At 42.4% G+C, this 22,342-nt stretch overlaps 2 protein-coding genes across 4 annotated transcripts in view; both read right to left on the bottom strand.

The window, feature by feature from the left end:
• Nucleotides 1–1,935, bottom strand: part of cep15 (centrosomal protein 15) — a 44,490-nt gene extending 42,555 nt beyond the window's left edge. For both annotated transcript variants that reach the window (XM_084025948.1, XM_084025949.1), the window contains exon 1: nucleotides 1,835–1,935. In XM_084025948.1, the coding sequence (XP_083882074.1) occupies nucleotides 1,835–1,887 (53 nt within the window). In that variant the 5' untranslated portion in view covers nucleotides 1,888–1,935. The remainder of the gene's footprint in view (nucleotides 1–1,834) is intronic.
• Nucleotides 1,936–8,493: 6,558 nt separating this feature from the next.
• Nucleotides 8,494–22,342, bottom strand: part of LOC311023448 (receptor-type tyrosine-protein phosphatase gamma-like) — a 605,663-nt gene continuing 591,814 nt past the window's right edge. Inside the window, exons 26-29 of one of the 2 annotated variants that reach the window (XM_084025284.1) lie at nucleotides 16,675–16,821; nucleotides 15,725–15,867; nucleotides 10,334–10,502; nucleotides 8,494–9,496 (exon numbers count right to left, since the gene is read on the bottom strand). In XM_084025284.1, coding sequence (XP_083881410.1) covers nucleotides 9,338–9,496; nucleotides 10,334–10,502; nucleotides 15,725–15,867; nucleotides 16,675–16,821 — 618 coding nt within the window. In that variant the 3' untranslated portion in view covers nucleotides 8,494–9,337. The remainder of the gene's footprint in view (nucleotides 9,497–10,333; nucleotides 10,503–15,724; nucleotides 15,868–16,674; nucleotides 16,822–22,342) is intronic. The other variant, XM_084025285.1, reaches the window with a different exon arrangement.

The following is a 22,342-nucleotide window of genomic DNA, read 5'->3' as shown; positions in this document are numbered from 1 at the left end:
TAAAATAATTTGATCTCCGATCGACCACATCGCATCGCCTGTCCTGACCACATTCCACTAGAACACATTCACATTAATTGACAGCTGTCTCTCAGAGATGGGCGAGTGGCGACGTATGTGAACGAGGCTTTAGTCAAAACCAAAACACCAAGGAAGGCTGAGGAATAGTCACCCACTTATATTATTATTATTATTATTATTATTATTATTATTATTATAATAATAATAATAAACAAATTGTGTTTTAGTCATTTTTGTTTCATCTTTTCTTGAATGCTTAAACTCATCAACCCCATTTAGTATGTCAACATTTGTATCAGTACCAGCAGTTTGTAAGAAATTGGTCAGTAATTGATATGTCATATTTTGTTTCTCAGAATTCACCAAATTGATGCATTAAAATGAAATTATTTAAAATTTTCTCCCCCGGGGGGGCATGCCCCCGGACCCCCCTACAGGATCGCAATCCCCCCACCATAGTCTCCAAAGATATATATATATACACCTGCTTCACAGGCGGAAATCTCAACCCCCCCAATGTTCAACTCAAAGTTACGCCCTTGCCTCCAGGCCAAAAAGAAATTAATATATGCCAAAAATAAGCCACCTATCAATTCATTCATAAATCAATAATCATTTACATGGGGGGGAGACACCCCCTGTGGGGGGAGGATTGTTTTTGATAAGCTGTGGAACTCTGAGTTAACCTATTTCTACCTGAATTTCTATGAACTATTAAGCTGTTGAGTAAACCCATAACTTATATTTTACTTCATAAAATAAGACATGCACTCATATGTCGTTGTAGTGTTTTACAGTATCTGTAGCTATTAATGTGATGCTCATCATCCCCCCCCCCTGACAGACACCACCTTAACTAACACATTTTCTGGGGGAAACACTGTTTTTATTAAGGAATATGACAAACATAGTAACTTTAATCTGATTACCGGTTTGGAAATAGTAACGCGTTAGATCACTCGTTACTGAAAACAGTGGTCAGTATCATTGGAGCATCACTGGTATCTGTGAGTCTGTACCTGTCTCTCACACTCTCTGTCTCGTTTTTAAAAACTCTGATCCAGTACTGTTGGCTGGCTTTGGAATAAACCTTTTTTTGACTTGCTCTTCTGTCATTATACTATTTATATACTGTAGAATGGTTGTGACATATTGTCTTTGCAAAGGTAAGAACTTACGTCCTGTGCTTTTCAGACTGACCATGTGAAGCAAAGGTCCTCATGCCAGCCATATCACGCAGGCGATGCATGCATATTTCATATTTACTATCTATTTACTAAAAGAAATGCTGCAAAACATGAAAAGCATTACTTCGGGACATGGTGAACACGAATAATGTGGAGTTTGCTTATATCAATCAGATTTGTTTTTAAATAAATCTATATACACAGGAATTAATTGAACATGTAAAATGTTGTATTAAAAAATAATCCGCAATGAGTGATATATGTATTTCACAAAATGAAAAAATAAGGAGACAAAATGTTTCGTTTGAAGCAAACTGCGCTTTTCAACTTGATATTAAAGAATGTACGAGGTGCATCTGAACGCACCATGAAGTTCCTGTCGGCTCCGACACAACTACATGGGGACAAAGACTGCAAAGACTGCAGCTTCTTTGGTGGAGATAGCGGACAGTTAGCCCCATGCTACCAGTTCCTAAAGTCTGCAAGCTAACGGTAGCTAACGTTAGCTACCTGTATAGACAGGGACGGCGTTACGTTACTCGTCACGGAGGCGTCACAGACCCCACGGACACTGATATCGACCGAACCGCATCAATATTAAAAGTAGTGACAAATGATAGACTCACATCTCCTCGTGTTTCTTCATTAATTCCATTTCTCCAGGTAAAGAGGAAGACATTTCTGACTGCTTCTGAGCCTCCGAAGAGTAGTAGCAAATCAAGCTAGCGGCGCGTTGACATAATATCACCGGAATTCAAGCACACTTACTTCAAATTAAAGCACCAGATGTTTTTTGATAACGTCTCATCGCCTTTTGGGGGTGTTTAATCAAAAGTCTGCTGATACGTGAAAAAGGTTGTTTACATTATAGCATAATACCGTGTCAGATATAATATCAGAACACGCTCTTAATCTGAAACTTCTGTTCGGAAGTTCTAGTTCTTACTTGGGAAACGTGAACTGCTCTTGCTTAGGCGTTCAGTAACCATAGTGACGAGCCACCCCCCGCCCTCTGCTGGTTCAAGTTTAGAAAGCAGTTCATTCGTCAGTGATACAGTCTAAACGTGATTTCTGACAATATCTCGGTATTACACGTGTCAAAGTATGATCATCATAAAGGTCACATGTTGTAAGAAGTGAAACTTTGATGTCTTATTTATTATAAAGCAGATCTCAGTGCTGTATAAATACTGTGAAAGTATCAAAAGGCTCAATCCATGGAGACAGCCCCTATTCAGAAACGGTGCCATTTATCATGAGTGTTGCATGATGCAGTTTGGTCGAAGCTCCAAAGCTTCAAACTGTGACGCTCTACGTTCCCTTCTAGATGGAACTTTTGCACATCAGCAAGTCAATGTACTCGTATTGCATGCATAGGGTATTTTCTAAATAAACTTCTGTCTTCACAAGAAGTTTGGTTTAAGCAACAAATATTAGTTATGTAATGTCTGTTTCAGACTACAGGATATTGTTGACGATGGTCACCTTGTCAGATCAGCTGATCATAGAGTCCTAAAGTCTTGTGGTGATTTGGACCAGAGACATGAAAGACTACACCTCAGTCCCCGACCAATCACTGCTGCTCGTCTTTCATCAGGAGTGTGATGTCATCACAACTCTGCTATTTCTCTCCAGCTGTTTTCCTTCGTCACTATGTCCTGATAGTCCTCCTGAAAACATGAAGGGCCTGAGGGTTTGATGTTTCAGTTCTGCTCTTTATCTTTCTGCCAGAGTTTCTTGACCTCTGTGTGCTTGGCAGGGCTCACACATTCCGTTGGCCATTTATGTTGTCCTCTTTGACTCTTTCTGTTTGAGTTGTTAAATACAGGATTTTGGCTGTTTGCAGCGAAAGCACCCCCGTACTGTAAAAGGCCATACTCTGTTTTTCAAGGTCATTTATCTTCATGAGTAATTAGCATGTTAAAGAAACAACAGTCTTATAGGATATAGGCTGAAATGCAAAAACAGGAAATAAACAGAAAATAGATAGGAGCAGATTTATAATGTCAATCGCCCTACTAAATAATGAATGCATTTGTTAAAACAGTAGTGGAGGCATCTTTTGTCTCTGGCCATATAATAGGAGAAAATGTCAATTTGTATTGATAAGATTAAGTAATGTAACTGTGAAATGAAATGGCTATAAAGTAGAAACACTTTCTCTGCTAAAGAGAGTAAAATCCTTTTTCAGGAGTTGGTCGACCAACCAATAGCTAAACAGTAAAACAATAAAACATCAGTAACCGTGCCTGTAAGGAAAGACTAAAATGCACCAACAAGCACAAATATTAGCACACAAATGATTTGAGAAAATTACATCAAAACCCATATTTTATTTTATGTATAGCAATACCATTTACATATTAAATAACACTATAATAGAATGCTTTGATATAGCTTTCAACGAAACAAAAGAAAAAATCCATCTTTTTGTCTTATTTCATGTTACAAAAGAGGAAGGAACAGCCACGTTTCCAAAACGGGTCAATGGTGAGGAAATCATCTGGTGACTTATATGAGAGAGAGAGAGAGAGAGAGAGAGAGAGAGAGAGAGAGAGAGAGAGGGAGCTTTTCTATGGTTCACGCCCGGCAACAGAATCATAGCCTCCAGAGGGCGAAAAGCAAAGTTAAGAAGAAGGGGTAACATGGTGATATCACAATCACTGCCTGGACATGAACGGAGGGCGTGAAGCTGGAAACTGGAATGTGACGATGACCACAAGCTGCCACCAACAGCCACACCATGGGTGAATTCCAAGGGAGGGCACATATTTTTGCTAATATGTTTCGGCCAGACATGTTTGTGTCAGATTGGAAACCTTGTGAGAGCTTTGAGAGACATGTTACATGAAGAAATAATACAGTTAGTGGAGTATGAGCATGGACAAAAGGAAACATTTGAATTATGGAATTCAAAATCGATACATAAACAGTTTCCAGAGAAGGGCTGGGTGACAGAGGCAAGAAAATATATGTACATTTCTTATTAACAGAACAGCTGCATGTGCACTTGTGGCAATACAAAACACGCAGAAGATCAGACTAGCCTGAATACAATGATCGGAAGAAAGAGACTGGTGGAATGGCCATCTTAAGGTCCCGGTCACAGCAGCATTCACAACAGCATGAATGAACATTTCAGTTTGACTCGATCACACATTCAACCTGATAATCAATGATGTGAAGCATCACAGTGCTGAGCTTTGAGGGTCGGGGTTCAACATGGAGGCAGCTGTGACACACCCTCCAATTTGATATGACGCTGCTCTGCCTGAGCCGGGACACTCCTTTTCAACCAACGGAGCAGGACGGTCAGAGTGGCAGACATTTTTATATGTGTACCATTGCCGTAAACCGACTTTCAGCAAGTGTTGGACTCACTGAGGTTTCACAGAGGAGTCGTAACGTCAGGCAGCAGACAGACTAAATGGGTAACGTTTAACAATATCGCTATCGTCAGATGAGTGACAACTTTGTTCTGCTCATTTCCTGTAACCAGTTCAACATTATAGCAGTGGGATTAGCAAACTAGCTAGGGGATGGCTGGCTCGTTAGCTAATTCTAGCATCTTTAAAACTACGCCGGTTACAGAAGCGTTAAAGAAGGCTGGTGAACAGCAGCGGTGTTGGTTAGAATTCCTCGCCGGAGGATGAGCTAGCTAGCTAACTAGCCAGACATCCGTCTCTGCAGCAACTGTGATCTCCTGGAACTCAAATGAATGTCTCTGTGCCACTGTAACCGGGCTCTTAGCTAATGTATTACACAAAAATGAAAGAAAATCCCCAGAAACAAAAGCTGTTTTGTAAATGTCTCCCTACAAGTTGGGGAGTTAAGCTTATATGCCCGACTTTGAGATGGAGCATCTTTAATGCTCTTCAGTCTGCACACTTTATCCTTCAATGCTTCTCTTTATGAAGGGAACAAAGGTGTGGAACAATGGCTGCATGTACTTGATGCTGATATGGTGAGACTTTGAAGGACACAGATACAAATACAGATATAGTGTGAGAGCAGAATTCAAGTCTTTGGTCAAAGTTTTTTAAAAGATCAGAATACATTTGCCCCCTTTGCATTCAACACATTTTTGTTTTGTGCTGTGTGAAAAAAAACCCATTTTCTTTCAAAATGTAAAACCACAAGTGTTCATATCACGCCATCGATGGTACATAATATCATTAGAATCCGCAGCTAAATGAGAACCTCCTCACGTCAAAGAAACGTGGAACATGTGGAAATGTGTGTGTGTGTGTGTGTGTGTGTGTACGGGTCGCTGCAGCTAAAGTATGAACATTTCACACTCTTTGCTTGTAGGCCACAAAACCACTAAAAAAGTCTGGGAGGAACGGAAACGTTGGGGGGTGGGAGTGGGTGATCACACCTGTCAGCCAGCATGGATCTGGAACCTGTTCTGGCTTCGCCATAATGCTCCTCAATCTCTCTAAGATCTCTCTCTCACACATCGGACACAATTTGTAAAAGAGAGTGCTTGCTTTCCAGGTTGTGACAGATTAGAAATGAGCCTCTTAGATCTGTGTTAGATCAATCAGATGTGGTCAAAGTCCTGGATGTTCATGACGTTGTGGTTGCTTGGGTGGAAACCGGTGATTAAACACCTGTGTAAGGTGAGACAGGTGGAGTTTATGGTTCTCTGTGTTCATGGCTGCTAAATGTGTTTCAGTCACCCAACAAGGGCATGATTTCCTCCTGAGTAACGTTCGCTGAAAATCAATGTACGGCAGTCGGGAAATTTGCTAGTGTGAAGGGACGGACGGATGTCTTCTAGGTTTGGAAAGAAATCAAGAATAAGAGTAGAACTGACATTCCCATTCAAATTAACGTAGCACGATGGCAGCCATTTTGAAATGCACCGTTGCCAAACGGAAATAGAGCAGACCGCCGACTCACCGAGCAGTGGAGTCGTAACGTTACGATGCACAGAGTCAAATCTAACAATTGAATGATTCACACAGTGGTGGGAGTCACATTGAGCTTTCATTCAGCTCATTCTCTGTAACGTGCGTAGCATGGAAACATGGCAGAATTAGTGTACACTGCTTTGGTTAACTAAGTAATTCCACCATGCTTTACGCAACATGGGTTATAGGAAATGAAGGCCGACAGCAGCCCCCCCGCCAACAAGCTCCTGAGCTACCTAGCTAACTAGCTGCATCAAGACTGTACAGACCCAATGACGTGTCACATTCGTATGAGTCAAACGACCACTTGCAAACAATAGCACAACTATTTTTAAAAACACATCCTCGGTATCAGGTAAGATACTGCCAGAAGTTAAATGAGCGACCTGCTTATTGATAACGTTTCTTTTGAAATCCCTTTTGTTTTATTATCAAAGTAAGAAAAGAAAGCATGAACCAAGTTAACTTTCATCACATTAAAGCTGCCGTTTACCATCATGTCACATGAATGATAAGGCATTCAAATAAACATGTAAATATTCTTGTAAAGCACATCTTGACTGTTTGAATATTGATATCCACGTTCACTTGATTTGAGACACATTAAATAGCATAAGTGGATTCTGGGGCATTACAACATTGACCGTGGAACATGAAGAATGCTACTCCACGTTACAGGAAATGCTTTGTCATGTTGGACATGTTGCTGTCTCACTATACTCTTAAGTGAAGTTTAGCCACACCTGAGCATCACTACACACGGGAGTTGTTACAGGTGGAAGTTTCTCATAATGTCGTATAGGAATCAGAAAGCATGTGTCTTTAAAAGACTGCAGCTCTTCATAAGCAACCCTATTCAATGTAACAGTTTGTTGGAATTCATCTGAAAATAAAACATTAAGCTTTTGATTTCCAGTTAGTGAATGAAGAGAAATCATATGGAAAATGTTTGTTTGGCCGATTCTCCATTCTAACACAACATGCAATTATGAAAGATGTACTATATCACGTTATGAGTATAAAGACGGTTTAAAGTTGAAGATTATGTAGCACAGATAAAATGAAAATATTTTTAAAACTTTTAAAATTCTTAACCCACTGTGGTGAGACTAGTCAATGTAGAACCCAAAGACTGCTTTAAACCCTGTTTCAGATTTCTAAAACCTAACCAACCTTTTGCATAGAGCTTGTTTTTGAGTCCGCTGTTCCCCTGCGGATCACAATGACTATGTTTATATGCTCATATTCCACTATTATTCTGAACATGATAATATTCCTAATTTGATATGCCATGTAAACATTATATTCTGTTTGGATATTCTGAATGAGTTCTTCTTCTGAACGGATCATTTCCAGATGAAGACGTGTGTGATATGTTGATATTATACAGGTTTTAGCAGCATTCCTTGGACATGTATGCAGAACATTCACTTTGTCTGTTACATGTCACTGTGTGACACACTTCCTGTTTGCGTCTAGCTGTGTGTTGGACACAAACAAGCAGCCAACAGTTAGTGAAGCTGGAGTGGAGATGCATGGAGACGAGAACAGAAGGAGAACCACAGCTACTTTGAACCCTCACGAAGGACTTGGATATCAACACTTTATGGATATGAAGGAACATCACAACTCCAACCTCTTCAAGAAGGAGGCTGAAGGAATGAAAGAGTCCAACAAGTCCACCAGCGCTGGACTACTTTGAACAAGCAACGTATGGAAATGTGACCAGCAGCTCCTGCTGCTCCACTTTTCCTCTTTGAACGTGATAAAGGACATGTTAGGGCATGGAGCCGTCAAACAGCAGAAAACGTGTTGACGTGGGATTCTCCCACCTGGTGATGAGGACGTGACGGACCAGATGATGCTGCTAAGAGCAGGGACAAAGACAACTAACGGGAATATAAGCGGCTGCATGGAAACGGGAATATTAGTGGAATATTCATTTTCATCATATAAACACATTAGGAGGAATATGGTCTTTTAGAAATCAGAAGATTTGGTGCATGTAAACATAGTCACTGTTTCAACCCTGTAATCATGCACACAGGTGCACGTGAGTAACTGACGGTTCCACATTTAGGCCTCTGTGTTCTTAATCAGAATGAATTCATGACAGGAAAACAAAAACTCGATCATCTGGCGTTTCAAATGTAAAATCACTACTGGTGGCGTTTTTATGTGTGTGTGTGTGTGTGTGTGTGTGTGTGTGTGAGAGAGAGAGAGACATAGCAGCATACAAGACTGTAGAGGACCAAGGGAGTCCGCTTTCCAGATGGCTGTGGATCAGCTGTGAGTACTGGAGTGGTAAACTATTGGATCAAAAGGCCTGAGGCGGGAGGCCACAAAGGACATGTACAAAAATCACAAAGTTATTATGATAAGGATATATTTATATATGTATACATACAGTATTTCCATATATTAAAAGCATAATATGAATTATACAAAGAAATAATAATAAAATTTCACAGTAGCAGTTATTACACCACCTTAGGTATCCTAACATGGGTGTGACTCGCTAATAAGAGGGAGAGTGACAAAAAAAAAACGACTTAACTACTTAAAAAAAAAACAAGCACTACTTGTCTGTGGTTCCAAGATCTCCGTTCTTGTGATTGATGAGTGGTAATAGTTGTAGTATAGATGAGCAGGGCAGAGCAGGTCACACAGAGCTGAAGCTGCGCTGCATTTAGATACTGAAGCGGAAAGTTTGCATCTTCCTCCATCTGCTAAATCAACTGGTGGATGGCAAACAGAACCATGTTCTCAACAGAAGAAGTTGATTTAATGAGGGCCAAAGCCAAGGAACGTCACCAAAAGAACAAAAGAATTAGAGCTTGAGTGGAGAAAAGCCAAGTGAGTCAGCTTTAGTATAGGCAGTAACACTGACATTATATAGTGCAAACAAGAAAAGACAAAAAAGTGTTTCTCGTTGCCTACCGACGCTGTTGTGAAACTCAAAAACGCAGGTGCAAACCCTTCAGTAGGAGAACATTAAGACATAAAATGGCGAAAAAATAAATATCAAAAACTTTTTATCAGTGTAAAAAAGTAATCAGGTTATTCATTTTAACCAAAGTCTGGCAAAAAGGCCTCAAAATGTCTTGTTCACAATAGTTCCTTGACGGTTTACAAAGTTAAGTGCCTCCTTTCTGGGCTCAGAGGGCATTTAGACCCACCCTCAGCGTAGGTCGGCCCCTGAAGGTGCCGTTCTCAGACCAGTGACTCCATGTTCTCTGCCTGGTCAGACTGGTCGGACTGGTCAGACATGGACGCCATGGTCCCATTACTGTCCCTGGTCAGAATACACAAGCCGTTGTCCTTGGTGCTGGCGAGGCTGAGCACAGCTTGGTAAAGGTACTGGTACTGGTCCTGTGGACCAATCAATGACAGACAAAGACAAGAGAGACAGAGAGGACAACAGGTGAAAACAATATTGCCTACTGTATGACAGGACAATACCGTTGCCATCGTGACCGTTGTGGAGGGCCACTTCTTCTATAAAATAAGCTCACTTGCTGCAAATGTTGGACTCACTGAGGTTTTACAGTATCAGTTACTATCAGTGGGTCATTGTTTGGAGAGAGAGCGAGAAAAACAGACAGGTAGAGACAGACAGACAGGTAGAGACAGACTACAACACTGATCACACCGGTGGAAACTACACTGATGCTGGAGCATGACTGACTACTTTGTTCACATCATTTTATGTAACAAGTGCAAAATCAAAGCAGTGGAATTAGTAAGCTAGCTAGCTAACTAGCAGACAGCTAATTCTGTCATTCTTTAAAGCTACAATGATTCTAGAAGATGAGTTGAGCAGAACTGAGTCTAACAGTCCCTCCTCCTCCAGAAGGACAAGCTGCCTAGCTAGCTAACTAGCTTACTGGCTAGCTACCTAGCCAACTTTCTAGATATCTGTCTTTGGAGCTTCTCTCTTCCTGTGAGATGTGACATCACTTTACGACAACTAACAACAATCACCATATACTTGTATACCAGTCAGATGACCACTGAATACAGTTCAATGTCCATTCTACAATGATTGTATTTCTACGAATGACAATACATTACAAGATACTTAAAAGTAATTTAGTACATATTTAGAATACGTGTCAGAGAAATAATATAACACAACAAATATGTACTTGTCTCACTTTCTCTAACAGACTTAAACTGGCTGAAGTGTCTTTGTGAATCGTGGCATGCCTTAGTAGCTTTAGATGCTGTTGTCACACTCACAATGTCTGTGAAGACGCCTGGCCTCATGAGGTTGATCATCTTGGCCACTTGATAGACATCAGCAGCGCCCTCGTTCTCCAGCTGCTGAGACAGTGTGGTGAGGGCACACAGCATACCGGCAGACACTGCTCCAAACCTAACGGACACACAATCAGGGTCTGGGGTTAATCTCTACAATTATATCAGACTGACTCTCCAGCTCGTCAACATAGCTGGTTGAGGGAGGCGAAGCAGTAATGGCGCTGGAAACTTGAAATAGTTTTTTCAGTTTTATGAGTACAAACAATAAAGAAACAAAACAGACAACGAAACATACAGACCGAAAAGAACAAAAAAAAGTCCTACCCCAGTGAGCGCTGCAATATATACAAATACATAGACACACAAGTATACATATATACATACACATATAAAATAATTGAGTAATCAACAAGATGACAGGAGACAGGTAAATGAGTAGCATATAATATAATAAAAATAATAAATAATATAATAAAATAAAATAAAATAAAATAAAAGGGCAGTCAGCCCCCCTCTTCCAGGGACAGATGAGTTATAGTTTCTGTAAGAAGGAATGCAATGGTTCCCAAATTCGCCAAAACTTGTCCAATTTGTGATTAAGGTCATGAGTCAACTTCTCAAGAGGAATAAGAGCCGAAATCTGTGTTATCCACATGTTGACTGTAGGGACCTGAGGAGTTGACCACCTCAGCAGAATACATCGTTTAGCCAGAAACAAAAGAATTATCAACAGAGATTTGGTGTCCGTATCAAAGACATTGTTTGGAGTATGATTAAGGAGACAGAAAGAAGAAGTCAGCAAAAATTGTTTACCAGCTACCTCCTGGATTAGAGTGACCTCCTGAAAGTCTGGGTACGGTCACACGACCAAAACAAATGAATGAAAGTATGTGTGTATTTGTGTATTTTACATTTCTAACAAAGGTTTGAGGTGCCAGGAAACATTCTCTGGAGGCGAACGGGTGTGTAGTAAGTTCGATAAAAAAAATGTAATGTTCTGTTCATGTATAGAGATCGAAGTACATTTAGGGAAAATCCCATTATAGATCTTGCCCCAGTCTACAGGATTAAACATCATCTCCAAATCACGCTCCCACAACAGCTTCAAAGAGTCATAACCTGAAGAATCAGAGTAAAGTAGTGAAGCAGAAATCAGTCCTTTGGGGGTTGGCCGAAACAATTGTGTTTTCCAGCTTTGACAGTCTCACGCCGGGTTCACACCGTCCGCGGAAGCGCCGCGGCGCGCCAACGAAAATTGCGCGCGGTCCGCTGCCCCCCTGTTCAAACCAGACGCGTATTTCTCCGCAACAGTCGACAAGCGCTTCTGCTCAGCTGTTGTTCATTCAGAGCTATTTTTTTCATTATGGAGTAAATAACCCCATAAAATGAATACGCCATGTTTCTGTAACCAAGAAGTTTGTACACCTCTTTTATTCATGTGTTCTGGAGAGAGAGAGAGAGAGAGAGAGAGAGAGAGAGAGAGAGAGAGAGAGAGACACACACACACAGACAGAGAGAGTGTGTATGGTAGTAGACAGTAGTAGTGCAGATATACCTTTGAAATACACATTTGTTTATCTACTCTTCACATTTATTAAATGTATTTTCTCTTCCTGTCTCCCAGTGCAAGTTTAGATACACAAATATGATCACATTTGTCAATCGCAGTATTTTATTTTGAAAATTGACCGGATTGTCTCGTGTTTCTCGCAAAAAATAGAGCAGACGCCGAAACGTTCGCTTCATGCCGCGGGACAGCTGCGCCTATTTGCCGCGCTCCGCGTCTGGTGTGAACCAGGCGTCATGCGAATCCTGCCTGTCCTCAAAAGATACCCTATAAAGTGACAAATTTGGAGATACTTATAGAAATCTTTATGGGGAATATTAAAGGGGCCATATTATGAAAAACAGGTTTTCTCTGGTCTCTACACCTATAAACTGGTCCTCCCTGAGTCTGCCAACTCCCAGGATGAGGAAAACAAGCAATTCCTGCATGGTCTCTGCAGCCCACCCTCTGGTGAAACTGTGCTCCTACAGGCTGTTCAGATTCAGTTTCTTTCGTTACGTAATGAAAGGAGTAATTTGCATAAGCCCGAACACCTCTGCACGATGATAGGAGATCTGAAAGGGGGGCGTTTCGCAACACAGCGCTGAGAGCCGACAGCGCAGACGGAGAAAGCTGACAGACAGCGCCAACCGGAGAGACCCACGGAGAGCGCTGACAGAGAGCACGGACAGACCGACAGCAGGACCGACAGCACCACGGACTGGCATGGACCGACAGCACGCACGGACCCACAGCGCAGCCGACAAATCTGCAGCAACTGCGTGATGCTATCATGTCAATATGGACCAAACTCTCTGAGGAATGTTTCCAGTACCTTGTTGAATCTATGCCACGAAGGATTAAGGCAGTTCTGAAGGCAAAAGGGGGTCCAACCCGGTACTAGCAAGGTGTACCTAATAAAGTGGCTGGTGAGTGTGTGCATATATATATATATATATATATATATATATATATATATATATATATATATATATATATATGTAACAAGGTTAACTATACAGCAATGCAGCAGTAATACAACGATCAGCCATAACATTATGACCACTGATATGTGAAGTGAATTACCCTGTATGTCTCGTTACCATGGCACCTGTCTGTGGGGGGGATATATTAGGCAAGTGAACATTTGGTCCTCAAAGTGTTAGAAGCAGGAAAAACGGGCAAGCGTAAGGATTTGAGTGACTTTAAGGGCCATACTGTGATTCTAGATGACTGAATCAGAGCATTTCCAGAACTGCAGCTCTTGTGGGATGTTCTCGGTCTGCAGGGGTCACTACTTATCAAAAGTGGTCCAAGGAAGGAACACTGGTGAACCAGCGACAGGGTCATAGGTGGCCAAGGCTCATTGATGCAGGTGGGGAGTGAAGGTTGGCCAATGTGGTCCAATCCAACAGATGAGCTATTGGAGCTCAAATTACTGAAGAGGTTCATGCTGGTTCTGATAGAAAGGTGTCAGAACACACAGGGCATCACAGTTTGTTGTGTATGGGGTTGTGTAGTCGCAGACCAGTCCAGGTCCCCATGCTGACCCCAGTCCACAGACCAGTCAGGGTGCCTATGCTGACCACTGTCCACAGATCAGTCAGGGTGCCCATGCTGACCCCTGTCCACAGACATGACCCAAGTCCTGCACTCAGAGATTGTACACTAAGCAGAAGGAGGGAGGCAGAGGACTAGTGAGTGTTAGAGCCACTGTCCAGGATGAAACAACCAAGATCCAGGAGTACATCAGGAAGATGCCCCAAAGTGATGACCTACTAAGTGAATAGCTCAGACAGCAGAACCCTGATGATGAGGAAGACGGGGAAACATCATGGAAGGACACGCCCCTGCATGACATGTACCACCGACAGAAAGAAGAAGGGGCTTAAAAGGTTGGTCTGAAGGACAGCACAGAGGCAATAATCATGACATACCACTCCAGACAGGACCCCAGGTACAGGTGGGGGTCTACCACATCAGAGTCCAACAGACCAGAAAGCATCCCAAGGTTGCTACCATTGCTACCAGTGCAATTAGAGCAATTAAAGATTACTTTGACACTTAGGATCAAAACATATTTATCTCTTGCCATTGACCACTGTACATATTTTTTCTGAAATAATGTATGGGGGAGTGTACCAGAAGGTGACTTTATCTCAACGTGTTGCACTTCACCTACCCTGCACTATCCTGCTCATTGCACTTTGTATGACTTTGTAGATCAGATTTCTCTGATTTCTCTTCTCCCTGGACACTCCCTGGAGAACGCTTTCGCAATGTAAAGGATCTCCTCATCCATTAGCAGCCCTGTCAGCAGCACAGCAGAAACTCCACATGAAGTGTGCTCAATTAGTCACTTTTCTTGCTTAAGATGTGAAAAGCAATATTCATTATTCTGATGAATAAACATGAGCAGAGCTGCTGGATTAGAGTTGCATTCAAGACCACTAATGTGTGTCAATCCTGAGTCTTTAATCATGTTTAATTTCCTGGGCTACCTGTGGCTAGTCAGACTGTCAGTGTCTCTTTATGCCTGTTAGGGTGATTACATCTTTTGTTCACCTCATTTTGTGTTTACAGACAAAATACAATACAGTCTCAACGACGGCGTATTAGGGCCACTGTAGGAAAAAAAAAAAAAAAAAAAAAAACGGAGCCGAGAGAGGTGGGCAATATTCTGAGAAAAAAGTGGCAAACTAGTTTAAAGCGGCAAATTTGCAACTTTAAAACTAGCAAATTTGCTAGTTGTCATCTTATGGGTGTTTATTGATCGGGTTGTTAGGCTAAAATGCTAGCGGTAGCTTTCACTTGTTGTCATAGCAACGGCAAACATCCGGGTCAAGCAACGTGTTTACTTCCTCTATGACCTACCGCTAGCTTAGCCAAACCACACGATCAACAAACACCCATAAGATGACAATTTGGCCCAAATTAACCAACAATAACCATCAACAGCCATCACCCAAAGGACCTTAGCAAAGCGTTGTCACACATTGGGATGGATTAATTGGAAAGATAAAAGTGACCCCCCCCCCCCCCCCCCCAAAAAAAAAAACAGGTCTGTGCGGGTCTCGTGCATTAACAACTTGTGCTCTGATGATTCAAACTCCTACAATGAAAATGTGGAAGGAAAAAATGACAATGTGAAAAGATGCTGTGAAGTCTGAACATGGTTGAGTAACAATGGGACAGTTTTATCTGGGATCTAAACTTGGAGTTTAGTTTTCTGTAATATCTGTCATTCACTATCATCATCATCATCATCATCATCATTGTTACGTGTGGCCAGGTGTGTGTATGTATGTATGTGTGTGTGTGTCCTCTGTCTCCGCCCTCCTCTGTCTTCCGGAGCTCAGGTGTGGGTAATCACCTGAGCAGGTAAAAGGAGGCAGCAGCAGGGCGGCTCTCTCTCTCTCGTTACAGGTGTGATGCCGAAGGAGGGAGACCGGCGCTGGCCGCGCAGTCTGTTGTTTTTTTCCCTTTTGTTCCCCAGTTGAGTTTTGGGTTCAGGTCCCCGGCCCGTAAGGGCGTTGGGGCTTTGTTGTTTTAATTTGGGTTTGAGTTCCTGGTAGTCCTGTTTTCGCTTCTTTTGTTTTCATCCTATTAGGTTAAGTTGTTTGTATAGGCAGTAAAGACACGGCAATGCATAAAAGAGCCACAGCAAATCCTTTATCTCCTCCTCCTACCATACAACTATAACATGCAACTGGACTCACCGACATAAAGTGATCTAGTTTCTATTTGTTTGCCATGCAGTGAATAAGTAGCAAGAGTAAATAATGACTGACTCATCGTGGATGATGGCTGGTCCGTCGCGGTTGGCGGCCTCCTCTTTAATGACGTTGACGAGTTCGAAGGTGCTGCTGAAGGGGGCGTCTGGCTTTGGCCACTTTGGGCACTGAAAGTGACGTACCTCTAAAACATAGTCATCCTGGGGGACAGACATGGACGAGACAGACAGAGAGACAGAGGTTAGACGAAGGACAAGGAGCTTGAGTTTTGATCACAACAATGAGACTGTGAATTGTGATATGGCTGGAATAATTTTTGGTAAAATCCAAAACCTATGTTTCACAAATAGTCTTCGCTTTGTCCCTTTAACCTTTAACTTCTTAATTTGACGTAAAAAAAAAAAAAGGAAATCATTTGGTCGTGTTTGTTGGTTGTGTAAGATTACATTTATTTTTCCTAATGTAAAACTAGATGTACATTTGTTTTGTAAACGTACCTTTGTTCCCAAAGGTAAGAAGTGTTACAGTAGTTATCTGAAGCAGGTTCCATTAATAACTCATAATTGTCTTTACAAGCAAAACTCAACCACAAAAGCGGAGTGTCAACCAGTAGAGGGCAGGAGTGGAACCTGAATCAATCAATAATTTGGTTTTCAGCTGAAAAAAAGTAGACTTGCCCTGCATGTATGAATCTGTCATTTCATGCTCGCTCTCACATTGGAAGTGTCAGAGGGTTGTCCACCCACTAACCCAACCATGACCATCACAGGGTTAGAGAGCAGTGGACAGCAGGAAGGGAAGGATGGTATTCTTCCTCTTCTGCACCCTGACCACAGCTTTAAACATTGGATTTCTTATTATTGCATTTCATGTCAATACAACATGGTGACTAATACTGTAGGCACGATACTCTACTATTGTTCTACCACATGAATGTGTAAGCGTGCTGATCTATTTAATAAGTACACTTAAAGCTCGCTCTCACACACGCACACACTGAGCTTTACCTGTGTAGCTTCCAGGATGAAGTCGTGGATGAAGATCTGCTCCTCATTGGACAGACAGAGTCGGTCTTTACTGATGAGGGTGACAGTGAACGCCTCGCAGTTCATGGCCTCCTCCTGACTGGGCCAGTACACAAACTCATCCTCTGCCTGCAGAAGAGAACAGAGACCATGACTGTGTTTATTAATTCATCTCATGTAACATGTACTATTAATGTAGTATATATTAGTATATATGCCAGTGAAATGTTCACTTTCAGGGTGTAAATAACAATAAAATAAGGACAACAATAAGAGGAAATTGACTTGAAATGACCTCCTGGTAAAACCTATGAGTCACTGAATGTGCAGTAGTTGGATGTTCTGGCATTCCGGCAGAATCTTTGTCCCAGGCTGATGCTGCATTTGAGGGGAATCCCATGTTTAAGATTTACTAAATCCCCTGGAAAATGTTGAGATTAACTGGCTACACTCAATTAGGCAATGCTCAGGTCACTTCAAGTGACCTACCATATGATTGGCAATTGTCTGAGCCTCATTGCATGGACTTTATTGCTGGTCTAAGGTTGTATTCACACTTGGTTTCCTTTAATCCCTCCAAACACACTCAGAGCGTGCAGTCAGCATTTTGTCCGCATGTGAACTCTCCAAAAGACCTCAGACCTTCTGAAACGACCCGTCCTCAGACCTCTAACTATCAGCTAACAACGTTCACCGGAGTTGCATTGAGTAACATTATGATGCGTTTTAGCTCTAATCCTAAAAAATGATAACGCTATTGTGATGTGTTCAAATGCAATCTTGTAAAGAAACTTGAATAAATGCAGCTGTATGGATGAGTTCCATGTGGAAGCAACACCAAACATGTCATTGACCAGCAGATTGATGATTGGAACAGAAAAAGACTGAAGTGGACCAGAAATGGACCTTAAAACTGGACTGACAATTTCTGTTGGTCCACTTTAAGAGGACTGAGTTTGGTTTGTATAAATAATCATAAATTAGCTTCTTGGAAAAGTGAACCTCATTTTCTTGTGAGCAGAAACAGCTAGCCAGGTTACAATACGAGATGATATTAACTGATCTGAGAGACTGTGGTGTGTATAGCCTCCAGCTCCAGATACAGCAGGAACCCCTAACAGCTGTGTGGGTCATGACTTTCAAACTTTGACCAATAAATGGGGGGTTTGTTTGTCTAAGGGTAATTCAGAACACATTTAACTCTTAAAGTAGTTCCTTAGTGAAGAGGACCGCTTTGTCGCAAAGACCTGCTCCCCATCAATCAGCTGCAAAGCTAGAATCATACAGAGAGAAATAACTTGTAAAAGCAAGTTATTTCTCTATTTCAAGTTTGGATGGTGGTGAGTTATGAGGCAAATATGATCTGCTGACCAAAAACAGAAAACACACAGGAAATTATGATTTGCACAACATTGCACTTATGAGTCTGGAAACTCAGGAGAGTTGTGCTATGTACTATTTCAGGAACTTTTCTGTGTAGGATTACACACTGGAGTTGTGGCAGTATGTGGCCTACCACAAAAGAACGGAAGAAGAAGATACCTAGTGTAGTATGTAAATGTGTGTGTGCACACCTTCTGGAAGCAAGAGAGAGAGGAATGCAGACTGATGAGATGCTGTAAGGTGAGTATGAGCAAGACACAAATATGTCACAGCCCGGCTCAAGGAAATGACAAAGAGGAGACCACACATGACTTTAAGTTTGTCAAAATAGTTTATTTAACCCAAATTAAAATAAAGCAGGTTAATGTTGTGCATGTAAGTCAGTAATCAGTAATGAGTGCTGTGTCTGGATGAGTGGAGCATGTGGTGTATGTCAAAAGCAAAGCTGAACCAAAACCCCGAACAAACCATACGTCCAGGCAGAGAGAGAGACAAAATGGCTGATTCCCACAGCTTATATAAGCCGTTTCTCAATACCCAGTACGCCAAGTTCGAACTCGTGAACTCCGGGAGTCTAGACTTGCGGAGTTCAGTTGGAAGAACGAACTCCCGGGGTACGGGAGGACGGGAGAACGGGAGGACGGTGTTTTTCTGCATTTGGAACAGGAACGTACTTGATGACGTCATCGTTTTTGCCGGTTGACGGCGTTCAACTTCCGGTTATTTTCACTGGTTAAAATAAAATAAACACTATAAAAAACAACTCCGTTTCATTTGTATATTTTATTATATATTATATGAGGATATAATATGATGTTTTCTTTTTATACAAATATGAATATAAATGTTTGGGAACAACCGGGAATACGGGCGGATTACGTAAACACGACAAAACGCTTTAGTATAACGTTATAGTTGTATAAAAATATAAAAACCCTCCCTTAAAATGGACCGATTAGTCCGATATCACAGCCTAAAGTGTTTCGTTCAGAGACCAAAGTCTGCCTTTTAGACGCACAGAAAACAGCATTGCTTTACCACACTACAATCATACAAGACCAGCGTCAGATTTCAGAGGGTCACGCCGGGACAAGGCAGTCATCAGCGGGGTAGCAGTAATGCTAAGTGCCCGGGCCAACTTGCTAGCAGCTAGCGAGGTAGCTAGCCGTGATAGCCGTTAGCGGCGAAAACGTCGGAATAAAAACTACGTGCTACAGTAATAAATCACCCACAGCACCGATTTGAAGTTGTAAAAATGACATTCCCGCAAAAATACATAAAAACATTTATTCACCCCAAAACAGTAGAATTTCAAAACTTCTAACGTTAACAATTGTGCGTCTTCTCCTCCGCCATTGCTTTATTGAAATGCATTCTGGGATACGTAACTGCCCAAAGTCCACACAAGTCTCCTCCGATGCATCCTCGGTGAAATGGGCGGGGCAAGAACACATCCGGGGTATTTGACCGTACTTGGCCAGATGCGAACTTTGAATTGGAACAGTACTCGGTCCGACGCTGATGACGTTTCTCAAGTCCACAAGAACAGAAGTACAGAGAAGAACGCATATTGAGAAACGGCTATAGTGTAGGAGCTCAGCCCGCATGGGTGTTACCCATTACACTGATCACCTCCTGGAAGCCTGGCAATCAGGAGGTGCCAGAGGGCTGTCACACCCCCCTCCTTAGGAACGGGGTTCACCACGTAACCTGCAAGACAACAAATGTTACCTGGGTGGAACCATAAGTTACATAAATAAACAATAACCAAGTAGCTAAGGCAATGGTGCACGGGAAAGAGCGTCAGCGGCTACGTTATTCTGGCCTTTGATATGTCGAATATCCAGGTGATAAGGCTGTAGAAACAAAGTCCATCGCATCAACCGCTGGTTAGGATTTTGGAGAGTACTCAAGAATGTCAATGGATTGTGGTCCGTGTACACCACCAGCGGGGCCCCTGCTCCAATGTAAACATCGAAGTGCTGGAGAGCCCAGATCAATGCAAGAGCTTCCTTTTCTATCACAGAATAATGCAACTGGTACTGCTTGAACTTTTTAGAAAAGTAGCATACAGGTCTTTCTAAACCGTTACCATCTAACTGCAATAGAACTGCCCAAGCCCCAACATTGCTGGCATCCGTCTGCAACAGGAATGGTTTCACAAGCTGAGGGGCAGCCAGGACAGGAGCTGAACCCAGTTGCTGCATCACCTTCTCAAAGGCTGCCTGACACTCAGGTGACCAGTTGTACTTGGCTCCAGCCTTAAGCAGGTTTGTCAATGGGGCCACTACAGAAGAAAAGTTAGCACAGAAACAACGATAATATCCTGCCAATCCCAGGAATCTCATGAGCTCTGCTCTAGTGGACGGGGCTGGGTATACTTCAATGGCTGCGACCTTTGCCCCAACAGGCCGCACCTCACCTTGTCCCACCACCTTTCCCAGATATGTAACAGTGGCTCGAGCACACTCACATTTGGCGAGGTTGATAGTTAACCTTGCCCAAACCAACCGGTCTAACAATGCTGTCATTCGGGTTAAGTGTTCCTCCCAGGTGTCGCTGTATATTACCACATCGTCCAAGTACACCGCACAGCCACACAATCCAGACACAACTCTATTCATCAATCTTTGGAAGGTGGCTGGTTCGTTTCTCAATCCAAATGGCATAACAGTGTAAGCATATAAACCAAAGGGGGTAATAAAGGAGCAAACCTCTTTTTGAAAGGGGGACCTGCCAATAGCCTTTGAGAAGGTCAAACTTGCTGACATATTTTGCTGCCCCGACTTGATCGACACAGTCCTCCATCCTTGGAAGGGGATAAACATCGGGCTTTGTCACAGCATTAACTTTACTAAAGTCAGTGCAAGGCCTAAAAGTGGAATCCGTTTTTTTAATCAGTAGACATGGTGAAGACCAGGCAGAGAAAGATGGCTCTGCAATACCATTTTCCAGCATATAGTGTACCTCAGAATCTAGTACCTCTCTTTTGTCAGCAGAAAGCCGATAAAAGCGCTGTTTAATGGGCTGAGCATCCCCAACGTCAACATCATGCTCAATCAGGTGAGTGCGAGAAGGTGTGTCTGAAAACAGAGATGGATAGGACTGAAGGATGCTAACCAACTGATCACATTTACTGTCATCCAAATGTCCCAATGAGTCAGACAAGTTACGCAGTGTCTCTGAATTCGTCAGACGAGGTTGTAAAACCCCATCTCCTGACACATCTCCTCCCCCCTCAAGCTCTGCCATTACCTGTGAAGTACAGGGGGTAACCGTGCTTACCAAAAGAGTGGGGTTGCCGCATGCTTCGGACTTACCCACATTCACAGAGGACTCAGACGACAAACGAGCATGATAAGGCTTCAACAAATTAACGTGGCAGATTTTTGATGATTTCCTTTTGTTGGGCATGTCAATGAGATAGTTCTGCTCTGTAATCTGTTTCAAAACTGAACACGGACCAAAAACCTTGGCATGAAACTGTGATTCAACCATTGGCAGCAATACTAAAACTTGATCGCCAGGACAGTACTGGTATTGTTCAACCTTACGGTCATACAGCCTTTTCATTTTTTTCTGAGCAAGTTCCAATTTTTCCTTAGCCAGCGCACCTGCCTCATAAAGTCTCTGCCTAAAGCCATTGACAAAGGTGATCAAGTTTTGCGGGGGCCCTTCAGGCTTCCACTGGTCTGACACTATAGTTAAAGGACCCCGCACAGTGTGTGCAAACACAAGCTCGTTCGGACTGAACCCTGTACTTTCCTGCACAACTTCTCTGGCCGCCAACAGGAGCCAAGGCAACCCCTCTTCCCAGTCTACCTTTAACTCCGTACAGTAAGCACGGAGTAATGATTTTAAATGTTGATGATATACTGATGATTTATTATGTTTAATATGAAGTTGCTGGAGGACCTGGGCAAATAACCGAGATGTAAAATTTTAGCCTTGATCGCTCTGGATTACTTTGGGGATTCCAAACACCGAAATGAACTTGCTAAGGGCTCTAACCACTGACTTGGCAGAAATAGTATGCAGTGGATAACAAGCCGGATACCTAGTTGCCTGACACATTACAGTCAACAAATACTGACTACCCGATCTTGACCGAGGTAGAGGGCCAACACAATCGATGATCAAATGTTCAAATGGCTGACTTATCACAGGTATAGGGTGTAAGGGAGCAGGTGTAATACACTGATTTGGCTTGCCTGTCAACTGGCAAGTATGACAGGTCCTAATGTAAGCTGCTATCTCCCGTTTCAGA

Source organism: Eutrigla gurnardus (genome assembly GCF_963514095.1).
Source record: "Eutrigla gurnardus genome assembly, chromosome: 2".
Taxonomy (NCBI): domain Eukaryota; kingdom Metazoa; phylum Chordata; class Actinopteri; order Perciformes; family Triglidae; genus Eutrigla; species Eutrigla gurnardus.
The sequence above is the reverse complement of the archived record's forward strand: the minus strand, read 5'-3'. Positions and strand labels throughout refer to the sequence as shown.